This window comes from Barbus barbus, assembly GCF_936440315.1.
Source record: "Barbus barbus genome assembly, chromosome: 2".
Classification (NCBI taxonomy): Eukaryota; Metazoa; Chordata; class Actinopteri; order Cypriniformes; family Cyprinidae; genus Barbus; species Barbus barbus.
The window spans coordinates 36,761,445-36,785,641 of NC_136730.1; the positions used below are offsets into that span (position 1 = coordinate 36,761,445).

Here is a 24,197-nt window from a genome sequence, read left to right on the forward strand (position 1 = left end):
ATAAATAATAGCCCTCCAAAAGTACTGAAACAGTAATGACAAAATTTCTCTGTTGGCTGTGGAGTCAAGACATTTACAAATATGATTAAAAGATGAATATGAGACAAAACTACAGAATGTCGCATTTTATTATTGGGCAATTCAACAGATGTTTTACCAGCTAAGAAGTTCAGCGCTTTTACAGTTTCATCCCCCTATCTGATGTGAGCATAAGTATTGGAACAGTTGCCTCACAGGTCTTTCTAAGTGATCGGCTGTGTGTTTTGCGTTAATTCTTCAGATATTGAAAGCAGGGAATGTGTTGTATGAGTTATATCCATTACTTCTGAATCTTGCATTTGATGATGACGACACAAACCAGGATGAAGATGAGGGAGCTGACTTTGAGAGAAAAACAAGCAATGTGGATGCTAAAAGAAAAGTAGTCAGTTAGAGCTATAGCATAAATAAAGGGCATGGAGAAATCAAGAGTTTGGAAACCACCAGCGACACCAGCAACCTGATCAGCTGAGAAAACAACAGTAGTTGATGACAGACAAAATCAAAAGCTGTGAAAATGAACCCTAAAAGACGTGTCTGTAAAATCACCAACAACTTCCAGAAAGCTGGGGTGATGCTCTGACAATCTACTGTCCTCAGGAGACTGACACAGAATTACAGATGCTACACAGCAAGATGCAAACCTCTGACCACTCCACTCCAAAAATAGAAAGACAAGATTAGAGTTTGCAAAAAACCACAAAGGTGAGCCAGAAGAGTTTTGCAACTGTGTTTATGGACCAATGAGACAAAGATGAACCTTTATCTAAGTGATGGGAAAGCAAAAAATTAGAAAAGAAAAAGGTGAACTGCAATGATCCCAAGCATACAGCCTCATCTGTAAAGCACGGTGGAGGTGGTGTCATGGCATGGGCATGTATGGCTGTCTCTGGAACAAGCCCTCTCAATTTTACTGATGACTTAATGTATGATGACAGTAGCAGAAGGAGTTTGGAAGGGTACAAAACCATCTTGCCTACAAATATTCAAGGAAATGCCACCAGATTAATTGGGAAGTGTTTCATATTGCATCAGGACAATGACCCAAAACACCCTGCCAGTTCAGTCAAGGAATTTATAAGGGCAAAGGAATGGAAAGTCTTAGATTGCCCAAGTCAATCTCCAGATTTAAATCCGATTGAACATTAATTTCACCAGCTGACGAGGAGAGTAGAGGCAGAAACTCTAAGAATGAGCTCCTGAAAAATTACAGAAGCCCTTCACTGAATTCAGAGAACACACTCAGGCCAAACTCTCTCTCACACACACACACACACACACACACACATCCAGGAGCTCAAAGATGAACTCCAGCAGCTGAAGAAAAACACCAGCTCCTCCATCACTGAATTTACAAGAGCTCTCAGAGAACTTCAAGAAGAAAACCGAACTCTCCACTTACAGTTATACAAACTAGAGGAGGACACAGAAAAAAAGGAAGTGAACTTTTCCAGACAGCTGCGAGAAATGAGAAGTTACAGAAAAACACAAAAGACAATACACTTCACTACAATACAGCTCCAGACAAACCAAACTACACAAACACAGAATGAGTGCCTACGACAAACACACAGACAACTGCAGCAACACAGGCCTCACCTGCCCAGACCCCAGAACCTGATCCAGATGTTCTCCTCTTCATGGACTCTAATGGAAAATTCCTGGACCCTCAGAAGCTCTTTCCACAACAAAAAGTCACTGGAAAGCGATGTAGCACAACAGGCCACACCCACCATATTCATCAGAGACTTCACAGGACACCCCTCCTGTATTATCATTCACACTGGGACGTATGACCTTCACTCGCTGCGCAACAGTACTTCTGATGCAGTGAGGAAAATGGCAGAAATCTCCAGCAAAAAGTTCCCAGAGTCCCGAATCATAATCTCCACGCTTTTCCCAAGACACGACACCACCACACGTCATCTACAGCAATGCTGAAATTTCCCATGGCTGTTCTGCGCTCCCCAATGTACACCTTGCCCACCACATCGGCCTCCAACACCTGTATGATGGACTTCACCTATACAAAGACAGAGTCCGTATTTTTGCAAAGACTCTAAAAAGATGCAGCCCTGAGTCGCAGTCCAGCATCACCGAGACACCTGTTACCAACTCCACAATACCACCAGTCCATTCACCCCAAATATTACTAAAATACTAATGCGTTCATTTCATATAAGTTGTTGGAATATTGAGGGTCTTCATTCTTCGAATTTTGGTCCTAAAAGCACAGACCCAGATGCTGACATTATCAATATCATTACCACTCACTGAAACCTGGTGTCGAAAGGATGCGCTTACCTACTGTCCCTCAGGCTAAGTAATTGTACCCTCAGTTAAACTACCCACAGTCCACCGTGGACGAGACTCGGGAGAAATTTTGGTGTGGTACAGGGAAGCTCTGGCCAAACACATTTATATTATTACACTAAGTAAATTTCATTGTTGGTTAAAACTAAACTATCAAATTGGCATTTCAACCACTGACACTTATATTTGTGCCATCTACATTCATCCAGCAGAATTCCCTTACCACGATGAGGAATATCTGAACATCTACACAGAGATCAGCCATTTGCAGGCCCAGGGAAACAGCGACACAACTGCTGTGTGGAGACTATGCAAGAACTAGATCTGAACCTGATAACATAGATCCTAAGGGCAATGAACATGTATTTGGCCAAAACCCACTGAGTCTCACAAAAAAACCTCCCACCAAGAAACAAATCGACCAAACTGTAAATAAAAACGGTAGAGAATTAGTGCAGCTCTGCCGAGCCTCAGGCCTGTACATGATGTTTTATTAACAAAGTTCAGGAGGAGCGCGTCAGATACTTAACACAGGAGGTTCGCACTCAAGTTAAATCAACGCAGGGATGTAAATACAGCTGACATACCTCTATTAATTTGACGGTTAATCAGCATCCCTCCTCCACCACCCCTTCTCCACTCAAGAGGTATACACAAGGAACCAACAATGGAGAGGAGCAAGAGGTAAGAAGTCTTACAGGTAAATCGCAGCGAAGAGCTATGAGAGTCCACATTGTGTAAGCGAGATCTGACAACTGACTGGAATAGGGTGTGTGTTTAAGTAGTGCTGGGGTGATTAGGTGCTGATGAGGTGCAGGTGGCTTGAATTACTAATCAGGTGATTCCAGGTGAGGGCGTGCGTTGTGATTAGAGAGGGAGAGGGACAGACAGGCTGTGTCCAAATTCAGGGTCTGCATCCTCCTTAGGATCCTTCCTACCCGGTTGAAGGAGGAGGGATCCTCCGACGTCCGCAAAACCCGGAAGTCGGTGTTTGTGAATTTGGACAGCCTACCCTTCTTTCAGTTCCCTCCCTTACCCGTTGCTCATATCCTGTTGCCTAGCAACCGTGACAGCGCCAAGCAAGAAGCGATAAAATGGACAAACAAAGAGTTATTCTCCTCATTTTAATTATTTTGGAAGAAATAAAGCAATTAAATTAAATACTTTCTTTGCTCGTTGTCGGAGAGTTTTTTATATCAGACTACAAGACAGTCACATCCAGGTAAGCCATTATAGCCTATTTTTATTTGTTTTTAAGTATTCTACTAATTTCTCCTACAAATTCATTGAGCCGAAGCATAAACTTTAGCTTGTTTTGTCAGAGAAACTCCTCTCCCACTCCGCTACCGCTCGCTTCGTCCGCCATTACGCTCTGCCGAAAAGAATTATGGGATAGGTAGGACGGGAAAGGATCCACCACACCCATCCTTCCAATTCGGGGAAAAGGAGGACGTATTTGTGGGCCGCATTTGAAGGATCCTACGAATTTGGACAGCCTTCGTCGCGGCGCTGTGACGTAACATCCTTCAAATGAGTACTCCGAAGGATGCAGACCCTGAATTTGGACACGGCCACAGACTCTTAACATTCCCTCCCCCTCCCAGAAGGCGTGTCCCGTGCCGTAATAGTAACACCGGGGAGGGGGGATGGGCGCCCTGGAGGCTGGTGCAGGGTAGGGCGGGTCTGGGGATTCCAGGAGCCATGGTGGACCAGGGGATTCCAGGAACCATTGTGGGACTGGAGACTCTGGAGGCCATGGCGGAGTTTTGGGGATGCTCCCCCTCTGGAGGAGTGGACACTTGAGGGCCCTCTGGAGGAGCGGGCATTAGGGGGCGCTCTGGAGCACTACAAACCTAAGAACTGAACCCCGTAAAGTGTCCACTCAGTCAGCTGGTTCTGAGACTTACTAACCTGACTAACAGTACTAACACTAACCAGTCTCAGACCAGCACTGCTTCTCAGCCAAACATCAAAATAAATCAAATTATCAAACAATCTAAAAATATATATCTGGAACATTGGGATCAAGAAACCAAAACACAAAGTAAATTACAACTCTATTGAACTATAAAATTAAATTATGAATTAGAAGAATATCTCCAGTGTCAAAGACACAAAGCAGAGACAGATCCTTACCAAGTACAGGCTCAGTGAACACAGACTAGCCATTGCACTAGGAGAGCGACAGACAGAATACCTCCATACTTTCACCTTAGCCATTCACTAAAAGAGTGCAAATTCTATGTTTATCCTAAACATGTCTTGGATAGTTTCCAAGCATAAGCCTGCTCGCTCTATGATCTGAAGCCAGCGTCTAAACTAATACAAAGGGTTAAATATAGAGACACACATTCCAGCCAGATATTTCAGCATACAGTGATGAGGACCGCAGATGGAAGTAGAGTTGATTAAGAATGCTGGTTAAACAATAGCTGCTGCTACAAATTACTGTAATTAAAGGGAGTTATATTAAGTATGATTGTGTCACTTGTAAATATGGCACGTGCCTTTATAGACACACACACACAATATATTTATATATGAGGTGTGATCCTAAAATATCAAAATATCTATATATTCTAAACTTTTATCAGCAATCTGCCTTTATGCCATCATTTTTGTTGGCGTATCATTTATGTAATTATGTTTACTGAAAAAAAAGGACCTCTTCCAGGAGAATAACATCACTCTTTTGGACCATCCTGCGTGTTCCCCTGATGTTATTTTTGGGTCTACCACTTGTTTGTGCAGATTTTAACTTTTTAAGTCTATGGTCTTAAACTTTTAATCAGTTGTTGAACAGCCTGTTTGAGTTTAAATGCAATTTTCAATAAATTGCCTATTCTCTACTTTTTGTCTCTTGCTCTTGTTTCTTCTTTTGGCATTTTGAAGCAGTACTTACAACCTCGTTATGATCAACAAGTGCGAAATGCGAATACTTGTAATGTTTCCCCCGGTCTTAAGATTTGGTTCAGGAGTGGCATCTACGCTAATATTTGTTTGTTTCTATTCTCTTTCTCAGTCCATGTCCGGATCAGATGGTGGATCAGCACCCAGAGACGACCTCTACAGCCCTGAACGTCAGCGGAGACCAGGACACCGAGATGAGCGCCAGAGACAGATCCCCAGTGAGGACCCCACCACTTAGACAGCCATCGGGAAAGACCACTGGAACCAGTTGAGCCCTTACAATCTGACTTTGCTGCACTTGGAATTGAACTGCTGGTTCGTTTGGCCAGAGGAGAACTGCCCCCCCCCCCGACTGAGCCTGGTTTCTCCCAAGGTTTATTTCTCCATTCTGTCACCGATGGAGTTTTGGTTCCTTGCCACTGTCGCCTCTGGCTTGCTTAGTTGGGGACGCTTCATTTCCAGCGATATCGTTGACCTGATTGCAAAGACACTATTTAAACTGATCAGAGCTGGATGATGACATCACTGAATTCAATAATGAAATGCCTTTAACTGAAAATCTTTTTTTAATCTTTTCATTTTACATTATTGACACACTATTTTCCTTTTTTGATATTGTGCAGTTGCTTTGACACAATTTACTGTGTCAAAGCAATTTTACACTATATAAATAAAGGTGACTTGACATGACTTGAGTGTATGTATTTTTTATATTACAATATTATGCTTTTATAATGCATGTAGTTTCTTCCTATAATGCCTTATGTAAAGTTACAAAATTTGATTTAAGTTAATCATATTTAGTAAGAGGCATGTTTATGATCATGGATCAAACAGTAACCAGTTTCCTTTGCAGTCCTCATAAGCATTTATTTTTTACACTTATGTTGTGAACAGAGAACTGCATTATAAGGCCAAAGTAATCAGTTCGTTACAATTAAAGTAAACAGTTTAAATGTGAATCAGGTTGTGTGTATTTGCTTGGCGACCAGATTTCTGAAATGGCAGCCGTTGTTTAATACATAGCCTAGGTATTAGTACGTAATATTTACAGGTATAAAATGTAAATTTTTGTACGTTTTGATTTATGCTGAAATGTACAATTTAGATGTATAGACCTTGTGCGCCAGAGAAACAAGCCTGCTGCCATATTTAGAATTCTGTATTGGAACTTCCATTTTTGCTGTAGCTTTAGCATCGCTGCTGACGAGTAATGGGCTAGTTGCATATCTCCGCCATCTTGGATTTCCGGTCTAGTGAGTGTGTGCATAGATACTTCCGGTTGTGTAAGTGCCAGTGCAGAGAACCGGAGAAATCAAAATATTACCTTCTATATATGTTTACAGGCTTTATAATATCACTTCAAATGCAAATAAGATCTACACTGCCATTATTACTATAAATGTTAACTTGAGCCAATGAATTTGAAACTTACATATGTTTTAGGTCCGGTGAATGAATGAAATAGGCTACACGAATCCCTATACTGTTTACGAAAATTTTTATTCATGGTTTGTAAACACAGTTACACAATGTATTTTTCCCTTATCAATAATGTAAATGTACAAATTACTTATTTCTTGAAAATGTTTGTAGTAGCCTACATATATATTTTTTAAATGAAATATTTACCTTATGACTATTTACATGTTCTATTGATTCAGCATGACCACATCTATCACAATTTCCATTTTCATGCTTCCCCATTCTATACAGACACTGATTCAACAGTGTCCAATACGCATTCTTGACATTAAAACGTCATCTTTTCTATTGCCAAACTTTCTTCTTTCTTGACCTACCTTCTCTTGAATGTGATATAAGTGTCTACCTTTTATTCCACTATGCCACTCCTTCTGCCATGTATTTCTTATTTCTTTTGCAATTATCCCTTTTACTTCTGTTTTACTCATTGACACTTTAATGTCAATCTGTGCATGTTTTAAAGTCTGTTTAGCCAGATGGTCTGCCTCCTCATTTCCTTCCACACCCATATGGGATGGTACCCACATGAAGTTTACTGTAAGTCCAGATTGTCTTATTCTAAATAAAGTCTGCATCACTTCAAATATCCTATCTTGTCTTGCTATTGCAATTCCACTTAACAAGCTATTTAAAATTGAAAGGGAGACTGTACAAATTACTAATCTTATTGGTTGTACTTCTTCTATCCACTGAAGAGCTGGATACATTGCTATAATCTCTGTAGTAAAAACAGATATACGATCTGATATTCTTTTTGATATTTTGACTTTGAATTTGGGTATGTAAACTGCTGTTATTCCAGATTCAGGATCTTTAGAGCTATCCGTGTATATTTGTACTGTGCTATAATATGTTTGGCGCTGTAGGTTTTGATAGATCTGAGATTTAAAAATGGCGCTACCAGAAATGCTTCAGGACCAGACATGCGCAATAGCTTCCAACGACTTTGTTATTGTTTACGTCCTTGAAATGGTCTATTAGAGACGATTGAGACGATTGTAAATGGCGATCGAGTGTTGCACAACTCTGACTGAAATTAAATTACGTCAAGGCTGTAATGTGATTGGTTATTAACGGACACGTTGTCAGAGTTAGCCGTTACGCTTTCTCCAATAGTATTTACAGACCCTCCCTATAGCTTTAAGTCATGTGACCGGCTCGAAGATTTGGAGGGCAAAACATCCATAGAACTGCAGCACAAGCGTATACATTTTTCATCTGTTTCCCAGCTGCAAATATTTTGATCACCTCTCAAAAGAATAACACAAAGGTATTTCTGAACAAAATGCAAGTTTAGGCCATTTGTAATCCATATTAAGCACCCGCGGCAATATTCCAATCATAAACAGTGCAACAAAACATTGTAATATATGATTACTGACTTGTATTAATGACCATGTCTGCCAATATCACTTCTTGTCTGGCAATCAGAATACTTCTGTATACATACTATATACAAAGCTATTTTTTTTCCTTTTTTATTACTCAAATAATTATTTTTGTATTTTTTAGTGCTCAAATAAATCACTTATATGATGTCTAAAATTCTGTCTATTATTCTATAATTGAAAAACTATGCAGGAATATGTATAATGACTAAAATAGTTTGTATAATTCTGCAATACATTTGGTGGTTATTTTTCCTCAAACAGGGGGCTGGGAGGACTATAAATAGTTTCAGAAAAAATATTGCAGGAATCTCATTTTTCATGGTATCTTCTTCAAATTTGAAATATAAACTCATGAGACACGTGGCTTTCAATCCATTACTTTTCTTGATTGCTCCAGGACTTATTTCATGTATTTGTATATGAAATCAAAAAACATTCAGTGTGGAAAAACATTTTTCAAGGCACGTCAGTGCCTATAACTTTTTATCTTTTTGAGCATTATCAACTCTGGATGATGGATAGTAAAGATAGTAAACTCTTCTTTCCAAAGATACCTAATTTTTTTGTGTAGCACACTTTGTCAGGAACTGTTACCATTTTAATTTAGGTAGGTTATTTTCACCTGTGAGGCCCCAAATGGGGGGTGATGGGTAACAGGAAATGTTAAAAGATCAAATTCAGCATTCACCATATTAATGATGCATAGTTTACAAAGACAAGCAGATGAGGCCGGAATATGAACGCAATCCAATGCTTCAGTGTTTTCCTTCTAATGGTTTTCTATGGGAAGCCATTTAATGTGAAACTTTGCACATTGCGTTTATATTCTGGCTTCATCTTCTTGCGTGTACAAAATATATATCATCAATAACGTATTTACTGAATTTGGCCTTTTAATATGTTTGGGACGAAAGAGTGGATGAAAATTTGATTGTGTTTCTCAGTCTCTAATCGCGCTCACGGAAAGTGCTTGAGAAATATATCTCTTCCGCGGCTCGGTATGCTTTCAACTCGTTTTTTTAGTCTCGAGCAAGAGACTGTACTACATTCACATTACATAATTTGACTGATTTTTATGTAGAGAGGGTGACAGCGCACCACATTAAAAGAAATGATCATTTATGTTTTCATAACTGCTGGCCAAACTCAAAAACAAAACTAAAATTTAAATATCTTTGAGCGGAGCTGGGCAAAAGTATAAATCCTGCTTCCAGTCGGGGACAAGACAACAAAAAATCGAGACTGTCCCAGAAAAACAAAGAGGTCTGGTCACTTAGAACAGAGCTTGCTGCACTAATATCATCTGAGGGGGACGGGGAGGGTGGGGTATGTGCTGAAACTGAATAACACTACTAATAGGCTATTAATTATTTATTTAAATTACATGAATAGCATTTATTTATTTTCCATTGTCACTGATTGTATTTTCTTAAAAGTATTTATTCTTACATAAGGCATTGCCTATAGTTAGTAGGCTTGTGTGATGGTGCTAAAATAGAGAAACCTGAAGGCTGTAGATCAACAGGGTAGATATAGCAAGCACAGCTTACACACTCTTAAAGCTGGGCTGCATGTGTAATGCTGTCCCTGATTGGTGAGATTACAAGTGAGCAAAGATTAGGCAAATTAAGTCTGAGGCAGTTGCCCAAAATAACATCTAGTCTCCATCGTAGAGCTGCTCTGTGCAGCATATGACAGTGCTTCGGTGCAATAAAATGTTTACGTTAACTTAAATCCTGCTCAAAATGAGGAACACAGTGAGTATTTTTCAAACTTTATGACTGTACATGGAGTTTGTTATTTAAAGTCTTGTAACGTGTTTGCTTAAATTGTCTGTAGTTGTCATCGAACAAATCTTCTTTGTATGAAGCTATACTTAGAGCATAAAGGGATATAGAAAATAATTATTATTTTCTTTTGTATGAAAAAAATTAAATGTCTTTATGCTAACCTTATGATGGAATGTAATGCTGTTCATAATGAAAAAAAAAACTACAACATTAGTTATGGTAACCTTGTGATAGAATATAATGCTGTTCATAATAGCCCTTCTGACTTTCAAAAAGATAAAATTAAGTGTGTTAATTGTGTTCAATCATTATATAATCATTATAATGATTATTGACAGTAATTAAATAAAGATTATTATATAATCTATAAAAAAATTTTTTGAGACATTCTTTACCATTTAAAGCTTGTTGCCTGAAAATGATCTTAATTAATATAGAGGTATTAAACTAAATTCAGTTGCTGAATGATGATTTGATTGGAGCAGTTGTAGTGATTGTTAAATCCAGGCCTGTTAAACAGTAAACAACATCTGCCATTAACGGTGATGTAGAGTCTGTAACCTACTGCCTCTCCGATATTCAGACTAGTGGTCAATCAGTATGTGTTTATAATAAGCATTTCTAAAAGACATTCATGATGTTTAAGAAATATTGATCATGTTAAAAAAAGGAATGGGTTCACTTGAGTGTGTTTTTGGTCGAAAGCATGATTTTTGAAGCCTCAGGGATGTGCAGATTGATATGGTTTGTTAATATTTTGTGTTGGCCATAATCAGTGACATTATATCTATTGGTTAAATTGAATTGTTTGAGTTATTTCCTTCTCCCTCATCATGCCTGCCTTTCATGTACGATGCAGGTAAATTGTGATCATGAGTGAAGCTCCAGTAGTGCGGAAGGCTATTCCACAGGCCCAGTCTACTGCTAGTGGTCACACTCAGATGACATCACGGCCACTACACATCACCGAGCCAACTGCCTCCAAACGTGTGTGCTTTTATAAAAGTGGTGATTCTCAGTTCAGCGGTCTGCCTGTGATTATCAACAGCCGCACCTTTAAAACTTTTGAGGCCCTCCTGGATAGCCTATCTAAGCGTGTGCCACTGCCATTTGGTGTGCGCACTATTACAACTCCTCGTGGTCATACGGCGGTTCAGTCTCTTGATCAGTTACATCATGGTCACTCCTACATTTGCTCTGATCGTCGAACTGTCAAGCCTATTGACTTGGAACGAGCACGCCGGAAACTGCCTCCCTGGTATCACGCTCGTCCTGTTAGTGCCCGGTGCTTGGCTTGGTATACACATAACTCTGCTCAACATGGAACCAGTAGCGGAAGACGGAATGAGCATGCCATCTTGTTACACACACCAAAGCGGCTAGTACTGTTTCGTAATGGAGAGCCAGAAGTGAAGCACACCCTGATGCTGCAGAGAAGAACAACATACTCATTTGATGCACTGTTAGATCGCATGTCAGAAGTAATGCACTTCCCGGTGCTCAGGTTACATACACCTGATGGAAGAAGGGTAAGAATTTTGTCCCCAAATCACATTCATTTTCAGTTACAATATTTTATTTTTAATTTAATTATTCTGCTTAAGCATTTTAATTACATTTCATTTTAATTTAGTTCATTACATGCCCACACTCACACACCTTTTCTCCCTATACTTTAGTCAAGTCTAGTCAGCTTTATTTATATAGGGCATGGACTGTGTCAAAACAGTTTTACAGTGTTAAACATGATGATGATGCAATGATGTAAACAATTCAATTCTGTATTAAAGCAGCTCTAAAATAAGGACAATAGTAAACAATAAACTGAATTTTTCAGTTAAAGTCAGTTAATTGTTAACTGTGTAAAGTTCTTCAATTATGAAGTTCAATTCATTCAATTGTATACATTTTCACTTTACCACAATTTACAGGTTTATACACAACAGGATGAAACATCAAACTACAAAAACACATGCTCACTTGTTTTGACATGCCAACTTCACATCAAGCAAGAACCAAAACAAAACCATTACCATATTTTCAGAGTATTATATTTTAGAGATTAGAGTTGTGACCATGTCAGTTGTGTCTCTGGTGTAAGCAAGCTGACCCAGTGTTTGAGTGAGCATAAATAGCATTTACAGATTGAGGAAGACATGCTGCCCAGTGGCACTAAGCCTCTTTACTATTTCATCCTATTATACTGCACTGCAATCTGGGATAGGACATAGAGATGGGAATCGGAGACATGTAATTTAGACCACCAAACAAGCTTTATTAATAATGTTAACATTAACTGTTCTGTTAAGCATAATTAGGGCCCAAGCACCAAAGGTTCTAGTTGAATTAAGTTGAATTAAAATTCAAGTTGATTATCAAAACTGTTCTCAAATAATATGCAAACCGATTTTGATGACAGGCACACCAAAGGAGATGTGATGCTATTATCTCCACATAGTCTCTGTATTTGCCTCTATATGTCTATATCTGTATTTTACAAACACATTGGGTTATCATTACAACATTCATTATGTGTCTTAGGCATCATTCCCTGAAGGCTCTCAACTTTCTGGGGCAGTGCCATCTTGTGGTCAAAAATTATAATAAAATTTACAAAAAATGTAATAACTTTTGATTAATTTTCTCTGTTGTAATTAAAATGGTCTTGGTTGATTGCTTAATGCTGATTACTTGAATATGAATTATGGAATCCTCCATTTTGATTTTCTTTGAAAGCCTACTTTGAAAACTTACTCGTTCTAGAGCTTTTATCTGATTTTCACCAAATTTGACTCAGATCATCTTCAGACCATGCCAGCAAAAAGACAAAACCACTTTTATTAATTTATTATTCAAGATTCTGAGGCTGTATCTCTTGGGGGAAAAATATGGAAATATATATGGCAGTTTTAACACATATTTTGTGTACATGTGCTGTTGGTGATTGGACCCCAGTAATCACCATTTGTGGCTCACCAAAATGTTGAAATTTGGCACACAGATAGAGAACAGTCGGAAAATTAATCGTAGTTGGAGTCTCTAAATTGAACTGATACACACACACTTTTTAAGTCTTGTGCACTCTTTTGATCTTAAACAAGTAGTCACTGTACCCACACACACTAATGGTCATATTTTAGATCTGGTTTAATGTTATGGATTATGTGTAAATGATACTGTAGTATATGACACTAACTTTTCTGATCACAAACTTGTTCTTTTTAATGTTTCTGTTGTTTCTTTATGTTTAATGGTAATGGGTCTATTCAGCTATATTGTTCAACTTTAGACCTATTTCAAATCTGCCTTTTATTGCAAAAATTTTAGAAAAAGTTATCTCTACACAATTATATGACTTTTTGAGTACTAATTCTATTCTTAATACATTTCAGTCTGGCTTTAGGGTTCAGCATAGTACTGAAACAGCACCTCTGAAAGTATTAAATGATATCTATTTATCGGTCGATTCTGGCGATTCTGTGGTTCGCATACTTTTTGATCTATCAGCAGCGTTTGACACTATTAATCACTTTATTCTCATTTCCCATTTAGAACACTGCAGGGAAATGTTCTAAAATGGTTTATAGATTATTTGACTAACCGATCTTTCTCAGTTAATATTGCCAACTTCACTTCTCCCACGGCGCCTCTCGCCTGCGGAGTTCCGCAAGGATCTATTTTAGCTCCAACCTTATTCTCTTTATATATGCTCCCATTATGCGATATCCTTGCGAAACATGGAATATTGTTTCATTGCTACCCTGACGACACGCAACTATACATGCTGATTAAAAAAGGAAATACAAATGCCCTAGAAATCCTGACAGCCTGTCTTCAAGATCTTACAAAGTGGACGTCTTCAAATGTTTTACATCTTAATGAATCCAAGACGGAAATCATTCTTTTTGGGTCAACATCTGCTACGGCAATGCTTAAAACAAAACTAAAAATGTTCGAACCGAACATGAGATCTTGTGTCAAAAATCTGGGCATCCGAATTGGCCGAGCTTAAAATGGATAAACAACTTAATTCTGTGGTTTATTCTTGTTTTTTTTTTTCATTTATGTCAAATTGCAAAAGTTAAACCATTTTTACACTTTTCAGATACTCAGAAAATCATCCACACCCTGATATTCTCCTGTTTAGACTAATGTAATATTAATATTGTACTGCGGTATTAATAAGTAAATTCTGGATCGGCTACAACTAGTCCAGAATTCTGCTGCTAGACTCCTGACCTGGACACAAAAATATGAAAATATCACTCCCATTCTGGTCTCGTTAAACTGGTTACCAGTAACATATAAAATTGAGTTCAAAATCCTGGTAATGGTATTTAAGTCTATTAATAACCGCACTCCATCTTATCTGACAGACCTCCTTGTAAGACATGTTCCCTCTAGATCACTTAGATCCAGTGATCTGGCACTCTTAACAGTGCCCAGAACTAGATCCAAGTACAAGGGTGATCGGTCCAAATCTGTGGAATAAGTTGCTACTAGCGATTAGAATGGCACCAATTCTGGCTATTTTTAGATCCAAGTTAAAAAATAATTTACTTTCCGTGGCATTTTAAAATGGATTATGTTTTAATTATTAGTTTTAATGTTTGTACTATCATTATGTTGAGGTATGATTGTGTCTATTTTGTGAAGCACTTTTGGCAACTTAGTTGTATTTATACAGTGCTATATAAATAATAATAAAAAAAAAATTATGTTTATTTAATTGATAGTCTCTAAATTATAAAATGATACACACTGGCTTATCATTCTGACACTTGGTACATGTCTTCAACACAATCCCTTAAAGGTACTCAAAATGTTTTGGGGCACGCATTATAATGAAATATCAAAAATTGCTAAAATCGTTTCATTAATTTTTCCTATTGTAGTGAAACTGGTCTTGATAGATTCCTTGAGTCAGACTGAGAACAATGATACCAATTTTTTTAACTTTTCCTAGACCATTGGCCTGTTTTTCACCAAATCTGATTGAGATCATCTTCAGATAATGTCATAAAGAAGTTATGGATTTTGTGTTTATATACGTCATTAACGTTTAACAAAATTGACTGCATGATGGAACAATTATTTTAAGGCCATATCTCTTTAAGGCTTCGGAAAATTGACACCAAACTTTTTTGTGCCATTGTCATCCCACGCCGAATGCACCATATCAATTTTGTCACAGTGCCACTTACTGCTTAATAGATATGAAAATTTGCAATTGTTTGACCAAACAAAATCATGTGACTCTTTAGTTTCAAGCGTGGCATAGTAGTTTCTTGTGTTGGCCATTTTGGGTGTCTACAATTATTCATTTTGTATTAAAATATTCTATTTTACGAACACATTGGCATACATTACAACACTTTTTTGTGTCTTTGGCACCATGTCCTGACACAACCTATGAAGTTGTGGGCCAGCACCCAAATACAAGATATAACAAATTTTACATATTCGTACAGCTTTTGTGAATTTTGCCTGATTGCCATGAATCTCACCTCTGTATTTTACTTGGGTGCTACACAATCCAACTGGTATATGTTTTTCAACAGTTAGCCATTTTGATTTAGGTCAAAAACCTAAAACCTAGAACAGATCACCATCAGACCATGCTGGCAAAAAGCTATTCAAATCTGTTTGATACATCAAACAGTTTTTATATAAACTCATTGTCAAAGTTAAATGTATGATGGTCAGAGACCGTAAATCACCTAGACCTCAAATCTGGCAGGATGATTCCATCATGCACCACAGCTCATGCCTGCAGACACATACAGGTGCATTTAAAAAAAAAATAGAATATCGTGGAAAAGTTTAGCGGAATATTACCGGAATTTATACTGTAGGGATGGTCATTTAATGAAACTCAAATGTAAATATCCTAATATTTTTAGATACACTATAAAGATGTTTTCACTTTATCATAGGTGGATGGGCTTCCTGCATTGATATTGTGCTCTGGGGTATTGGTGGCTGCTGGCCGGGAACCTTTCAAAAAAACAAACTATGATGTTAAGAAGTCATCTCCATCAAAGTGGCTGCCAGTTAAAAGACTGGGACGGCGACATCCAATAGCCCGTAAGTTTATTCATTTTACTTTTACTCTAGTACTGAGCTCAACTACTATAATAATGAGGACAAAATAATATAAATTCAATAATTGTTTGCAAATGTAAGACATCTGTTAAATATTCTTGATAGATTCCTATTTAAAAATGCTTTATACATTACACTACATCTCAGGATAATCTATTACTGAGACTTAAGCAAGTGCTGAGACATCCATATCTACTGTAATACCTACAGTGACCTACATCCTTCAATATGGATTATAGCATACATTCTCTCTCTAATCTGTTTCAGTATGCTCTTTATTTTTCTCCCTTGCAATGCTTTTCTGCTGTCCTGACTTGACCACAAAACTTCTGGTCTTAATGAACATCTACATCTATCACCACACTGTGAAATCCTATTTTATCTACATATCACCAACATTCTAAAGGAAAAAAGAAGTCCAGCAGCACCAAATCCCGTCCCTTCTCCCCAGCCTCTGAACAATACTTTGTGAATCAAATACAAAACAGTATGTCAGGAAGTATGTATGATTTTCCAAGCAACCCAAATGGCTCTGTGGAAGTAGAGCCTGGACAACATCTTGAGTCAGCTGCTGAAACAGAACTAATTACCAGTCGGGATTTTGAGAAAGAGGATGGCACACACATGCCTTCTGATGATGACATTGAGAAAGCTTTCAGAGTCAATCAAGATGGAAGTATGACTGTAGAAATGAAGGTACGCCTCACTATTAAAGAAGAGGAAACAATTCATTGGACAACCACAGTCAGTCGCTCCAGTGTGTACAATCAATTTAAAGCAGCCACTATTTCCTGTCCTGACTTGGATGCTAATTTACCTGACAACTTACCTCCTCAAAGTGATACTCTTACTACAGAGGTCAGCGAGAGTGACCCTAATGACAGCAACCATTTCTGCCCTGAGGATGGCTGTAAGGTAAATGAGGAGACTGAGATAAGCGGAGGTGCTGCAAGCATGGAGTTAGAGCGACTACCCTCACCGCTTTCTCACTTTCCAGGGTTGCACAAGGTACAACACAAACAAGAATCCATTGAGAGCATCAAGACTGTAAGTGATACAGAATTTCATAAGAACCATTCATACTCTGACATGGAAGAGCTGGACAGTGGAGATGTGAAGCAGGAATACTGTATGGTACAGCATTGTAACCACCCTGTACCCAAGCCTCGATGTACCCTAGCCTCTGAAATTCACACAAGAACACGGCTACAATTGAGCAACTATAGATGTTCAGAGAATCTCCAGTTTCAGGACAATCAGAAAAAGATGTGTGAGACACCTTTACATATTTATGAAAAGCAGACTTGTCAAGAGAACTTCTCAGGCAAAACGCAACATAATTTTCAATTCTTTGGCAGTTCACCTCATGACTATGTAGCATCTTCTGACACCACTTTTCCAGCATCCTCAGATACAATCTTCCATTCCTTTAATGAAGATATAAAATCTGAGAATTTGGCAACCATCAAATGTCAGTCAGTTGGGAAACAAGGTATACTCTCCCCAATTTCTAAACCTTGTACTTCCACTGACAAAACAAACACCACCATAACAAAGAGGGCCAAGGTGGCAGTGACACCAGTTACCGCATCCTCAAAAGCCTCAGTATCTAAAAGAGTGCTTACTCTTGGTACGACCACAAAGAGGAAGACAGTTAGAGTAGTAGTAAAGAAAAATCACTTGTTTAAGTCTGCTATTCCAAAAAGAAAACAAAGGGCTAATAAAGCTGACATTCTGGAGGAAAGAAACAAAAAAAGACTTGATGTATCAAGCCAGAAAGGAGCTATGAAACTAAACAAAAATTCCACAAAAAAAGCTGCTCAAAAACTACTGAAAAGGATAAATAATAATGGAAATGTGCCTCTAAACCCCCAAACAAAGCAGTTAGAGTGTGTTCAACTGAAAACAGATGACCTAAGCTCTTTTTTAGTTGAAAAAGATCAAAACAACATCCTAGTGCAAGCTGGTAGTTACACTTTGCCAAAGACAAAAATGCAAAAAGCATTATTCAAAGGCACGTTGAGACAGCAAACATCAGAATATGTTGAACTCTGGCTACAGAGAAGTAAAAAGGTAAAACCACCACTGCTTAACCAGCTCTCTTTAGAAGCTATACCCAAAAATAACACAATGGTAAAAGCATCTCTGTTCAATCATCAATCTTGTAATACAATACAACCATCAATAAATGAAGCTTTTGAAGAGAAAGAGATTTGTGTATATTCACCAACGACAAAAAAGCCTGAACACATAAACAGTGATCACTTAACAAAAACAAGGGAAAATCAACAGACACCTAAGCTAATAAGAAAGGCCGACTCATATGACACAGAAAATACTCTGTTGAGGAAACCACTTGTTATCCAAAAAAAGCCTCAAATAGAACTGATAGATTTGCAAGCACAAAAATTCTACACAGTAAAAATGTCTGTAAGCCCAGATATGAAGCCAGTACTTGATCAGCTTTGTTATTTCATTGAGTCACTTCGTGAGATCACACAACACAAATGGTCATGCTCGAAAATGTCTAAATCTGTGCCAGATTTTTCTTCACATGTGGAATCTACATTTAGCTCTTCCTCTAGGGTCCTTCTTGCCTTTCTTTGTGTTATGACTTTAAAGGATGGCTTAAGCCATTTAACTTCATATGGTCAGGCTGATGCCAACCTAAGCTGTTCTGAGGCTATGCACATGATGCAATCTCTAAAAGAATTGGCAGCAATAGAAGATGCAGAGCATCTTAGGCTAAGTCTATCCCACCTTCACAACTCAGCATCTGTTCAGCTGTTACAGAGCTGGAAGGGCTTCCAAGTACAGATCAATAAAGCAATGTGTATCAGTGCCACACCAGAGATCACTGTGAGTGAGTCTAATCAAAGTTCAAGTTCAGAGGAGGAAGAACATGCTATCCAAGTGCTGATGGAACATTTAGGTGTTCCAGAGAGAGTCAGAGAGGAGTTGGCAGCCCTTAGCCATTTAAATGAGAGCATATGCAATCAGATAGAAGACACTGACAAAGTTAGTGATTCATTCCCAGCAATGAAAATGAATGGATTTTCAGAGCTCCACTCTAAAGACAAGATGGATAGTTTATCAGATTTTGTGCTGGAAGATTGTGTGAACATGTATGTTAATTCAGTTATTGATAGAGCTATAACTGCACACCTTAAGGATAGTCTGGAAAGACCTGAAAAGGATCTTGTGATTGAAGATAGATACCAACAGGATTTGAGAAATGACTACTTTTGCAACACAAAGAAAAAAATTAAAGGGGATGCCATACCTGTTTCTGATATCTGCAAGCATATGCCACCTGGTGAATCTAGCTTTGAGGCTAAAATGTACAGAGAGTTGGAGAAAGTAGGAGAAACTTTCAAGAAACATCAGGAAGAAGTAGAAGAGATGAGCAGAGTAGAAAGGCAAAAGGAAATTACTGAGGGAAGAGGCACATGCAAAGAAAACAGTTCTAAATGGGAGAATTCTGAATCTCTTAAGACAGTATTTAAAAAAGAAGAGTTGATAAGAAAAGTGGTAAATGAGATAGAAAAAGACAGAAACACAGTTGAAGAGGAAGGGTCTAAAGTATCAGAATCACTTGTTTCCTGTATAGGAAAATCCAATTTCTCTGCAAAAGAAAAGGTCAACCAACAGGAGGAGAATGGAAGATATAGTGATGAGACATTTCCTAAAGATAAGTATTTCAGTAAAGAAAATAATATTAATGTGAAAAGTGCTGACCCAAATGATGGAGCAAAACAGATATGTTCAAAGGAGACAATATCAGGACATTGGCAAAATGAGTTTCAGGCAATTCAAACTCAAGATCAATTACACAATAAAACAAAAAGACCAGAGAGGGATATTGTTTTACCTGAGGTGCAAAGTATCTTTCAATCAATTATAGAAGTGGATGAAATACAACATTCAACAACACACCAAGACTTCTGTATGGAAAGTAGGACTTATTCTGAGGAGGAGCATGTAATCCTAGAAGCACCAGAATGCTACACCATCTATCAGGAGAACTGTGTGGAGATTCCCAATGAAATCATTGAGCATGAAGAAAATGAGAATAATTTTGAGGAGGCAAGAGGAAGTACTGTTGCAAAGCCTAGCGGTAGTCTACAAGACCAGGAAAAATCAGTGGGTAAGAGACCTTATAATACAGAACAGACAACTGGCAAAAGGCTCATGAACCACAGTGTAACTAATCAAGAGGCATCAAAGATTACCAAGACCACAGAAAGTGGATCAGTGGATTCTGTCTCATCATCATTAGCATTCAGTTATGATTCCAAAAACAGTGATTTGGCAAAAGATTCAGAGACACACAATCAGACCAACAGAGTGAAATCCATCAGAGACATGTTTCTTGCCAAGAGCAATACAGATATTGCACAGCATGGACAGGCACAGCTGAGAAGCCCAAGCTCTGAACTGTCAAATTACCAACTTGAATCTTCTCACAGAAAAGAATACCAATTATTAACATCCTCAGAGGTGTCAAGAGAAGAGAAAAACACATGCAGGTTGTCCATTGCAAAGGGTTATGTAAAAAGAACTATTGAGCAGCTTTATGGAAAAGACTCTAAAGGATGTAGTTCCGATGAGAAGAGATCTCCTTCAACTGAAAAAGCTGAGAAGAGAGAAGGTCTTAGATGTACAAATACCTCAAGTCTTCCCTCCCTCCATGAAGTTCACACAAATGCCATTCTAGATTTGTCATACTTTAATGCTACAAGCTCAGTAGATTTAAATGAGCCAATGAACTGTGTCACTTTGAATGCCAGGGTGGGACCCAAGGATGCAGTCTTAATTGATAAGGGTCGCTGGTCACTTAAGGAAAATCAAATGAGTCTGAACTCTTGTTTGGAGAATGAAGACACATCCAAGAATATAGAAGACAAGGATGTGTTGGCTGAGTCAGAGCAGGATTTTGGAAAAGAGGATATTCCATATTCCTTATTTGGCCATTCTTCTATGATGCCTCACAAGGATCCTTCTTTCACAGAACAAGAAGAAGAGTGCCCAGGGAGGGCAATCACCTACTTTCACCTTCCAAATGCCAATGATTCTGAGATACAGCCAGATGACCAAAAAACTGACACTTCAAAAAGGAAAACAGAAAACAAAGTGACTCCTTTAACAGAGCCTCCAAAATGTTGGGCTGAGAAATACAGCATTGTAACTGTCTTTACACCAATGGACATCAAAAAAGCAGCTAATAAGGTGCATCCAATGATAGAAACTACACCTCCTGTAATTACACAGCCAACCAAAGGACAAAGTGCAGAAGTCGCAAGACACTCTGTAGAACCTGACGCACTGGAGATTCTATACATGTTTTGTGGACAGCATTGCCCCATTCTTTAAACTTGCTTAGCATTTTAAAATATCATGTGTATGCCATTAATTATTTTTTGAAAATGACTCAAGATGTATTTTTAAATATTGAACAACTCAGCACACCATTTAAAAACACTGTGCCGTGTTATTAAAATGTATATAAAGTACAGTATTCCTGCTGTCCAGTGAGCAGCAGTGATATGTGGCACAATTACGTCTGTATAGGACATGTATATAGAAAAACTATTTAAAAGAAGCAATAGAACGTAAGGCAACACTATAGTGTTTCTTCTAGTAGGTGGGACTTGCAGTCATCAGGTTATAAAACGTTTCAGAATTTTTGTCTGACTTTACTTAAAGGTATAGTTCACCCAAAACAATGAAAATTCTGTCATTAATTACTTACCCTCATGTCGTTCCAAATCTGTAAGACCTTCGTTCATTTTCGAAATAGAAATTAAGATATTTTTGATGCATTCCGAGAGCTTTCTTACCCTCCCATAAACAGCAAGGATCCTTACACGATCAAGGCTCAGAAACGTAGCAATGAAATCGTTAAAATATTAAAAAATTCCACACAAAAATATTCTCGTAGCTTCATAAAGTTACGGTTGAATCACTGATGTCACATAGATTATTTTAATGATCTCCTTGCTACGTTTCTGAGCCTTGATCATGTAAGGATCCTTGCTGTCTATGGGAGGGTCAGAGAGCTCTTGGAATGCATCAGAAATATTTTAATTTGTGTTCCAAAAATGAACGAAGGTCTTACAGATTTGGAACGACATGAGGGTAAGTAATTAATGACAGAATTTTCATTTTTGAGTGAACTATCCCTTTAATAACTGTGCATAGTTTACAGTGTGACAGAGTTTTAATTATGATGGCTAAATGTACATATATGAAGTAGAACAGTTATACATAAAATATTCTAAATAAAGTAAGAGTGGTGCCAAATGAAGTCTATAATAAAAACAGAAAAACAAATCTGGCAAACTTTTTTTTTTTTGACCTAGCAACAAAAAGAAAAGAAAAGAAAAGAAAAGAAAAGAAAAGAAAAGAAAAGAAAAGAAAAGAAAAGAAAAGAGGGTGGCACACCACAAAAAAATGGACTGTTTTGTCAAAATGCATCTTTTTTATCAATGGCAGCTGATATGTTATTAATGTTTCTGAAATCAAATGTAAGAATTTGAGTTAAACATATTGTTTGTTTCCTATTTTTAATGAACTATTTATTTCTCAACATGTATTTACCAATGGAAGTCAGACTGACCACTATCATACTGTACCTTTATTTGTACTTCCATAGCACACTAAATCCACATAGTGGCAGCAGAAGTTTCTATAAAAATCTTTACATAAAGAACAAGTTGATGTATTCATCGTGCCCTTGTTTACATTTTGTCTACATACCTGTGGTTTTTATTTTGTTCATCACACTTCACATTACTTTAATTTTTACCCACCCATACATAAAAACTAAGTACTGAAATGTGATTGTTTTAAACAATAATTTTTTTTTTTTTTTTTTTTTTTTTAACTTACACTATTTTTGGCCTATTCTTTAATTATTATGCATGTGTTTTAATTAACAAAAATGTTACATATTGTATTCATACTTTTTTTTTTTTTTTTTGAATACTGACCATGACAGGTCTTGCTGCTTGGCAGGCACAAAGAACAACCAGCGAAGCTCAGTATACAAAACAGAATAAAAACCAGACAAGAGATACCACAAGACGAGACTAGAATAAAAAGGAAGAACTGCAAGCAACTAGGGATGGGTAGATCGACACCTTGGCCGTTTCTCAATACCAAGTACGCAAAGTTTGGACTTGCGTCCTCGGAAGTTCGGACTTTGCAAGTTTGACTAGGGAGTGCAAACTCCTGAGGTCGGGAGGACACAAGTCCAGTAATTCTGCAAATGGAACAGCAGCATACTTGATAACGTCAGTCATCTACACTGTATTACAATACGACGCAATACGATATCAAACACCACTGCCTCTTTTTGTTTTCATGTAAACGTATTAATAGCTGCAAAAATGTATTTCAGGGAACGTACATACATTAGTGAAACGAAAATTATATTAAACATTTCATTTAAAATATTAATAGCCACAAAAATGTGGTTCATGCAATGCGTACACGCATTACAATAAAATTAAATATCAAACACCACTGCCTTTTCGTTTTCTTCAAAATATAAAACAAAACCCTCTTTTCGTTTTCATTTTAAAAATATAAAACATTAATATGTGGTTTAGGTAATGTGCACATATATACTCTGATTATCTTCACTGTATGTATAATAAAATGAAATATGACACGCACAACTCTGCCTTTTTGGTTAAATGTCAGTTTTAATGAACAATACTATTCATTATAAAAGTATAAGTATAAAATATAAGAGACTTAATAGGAAATAAAGACAAAAGCAAACAATTCAGTCAAATGTATGTAACCTTAAAGTCAGCGCTGTATTACAATTAATAAATAATTTTCAAATAGGTGCTCTCTTAAAATAAACCGCAGATTTGAGCTTTAGACAACTACATTCTCGCCTGAAATACTCTTAGAACGGGATTTCATGACACAATAACAGTAATATTTTGAAAATATTGCGCGTTTTCCCTTTTGCGCCATTAACGCTCGCTAATTGGTGCGAAATGCATTCTGGGATACCTCGCTGCCTCAAGTTCGCTCAAGTCACCTCTGCATGCATCCTTGATAAAAGGGGCGGAGCAAGAACACATCCGCGGATTTGAACTGTACTTGGCTCGATGTGAACTTTGAATTGGAACAGTACTTGGGCGAC

The 24,197-nt window shown here is 37.6% G+C and overlaps 1 protein-coding gene across 1 annotated transcript; it reads left to right on the plus strand.

The window, feature by feature from the left end:
* The first annotated feature begins 9,781 nt into the window (after positions 1-9,781).
* On the plus strand, positions 9,782-22,390 carry LOC306887285 (uncharacterized protein). The gene is made up of 4 exons (XM_079444911.1): positions 9,782-9,895; positions 10,788-11,457; positions 15,865-16,015; positions 16,440-22,390. Exons 2-4 carry the CDS (start codon positions 10,801-10,803, stop codon positions 21,404-21,406), a joined length of 5,775 nt encoding a protein of 1,924 aa, XP_079301037.1. The 5' UTR covers positions 9,782-9,895; positions 10,788-10,800; the 3' UTR covers positions 21,407-22,390.
* Positions 22,391-24,197: the final 1,807 nt, after the last annotated feature.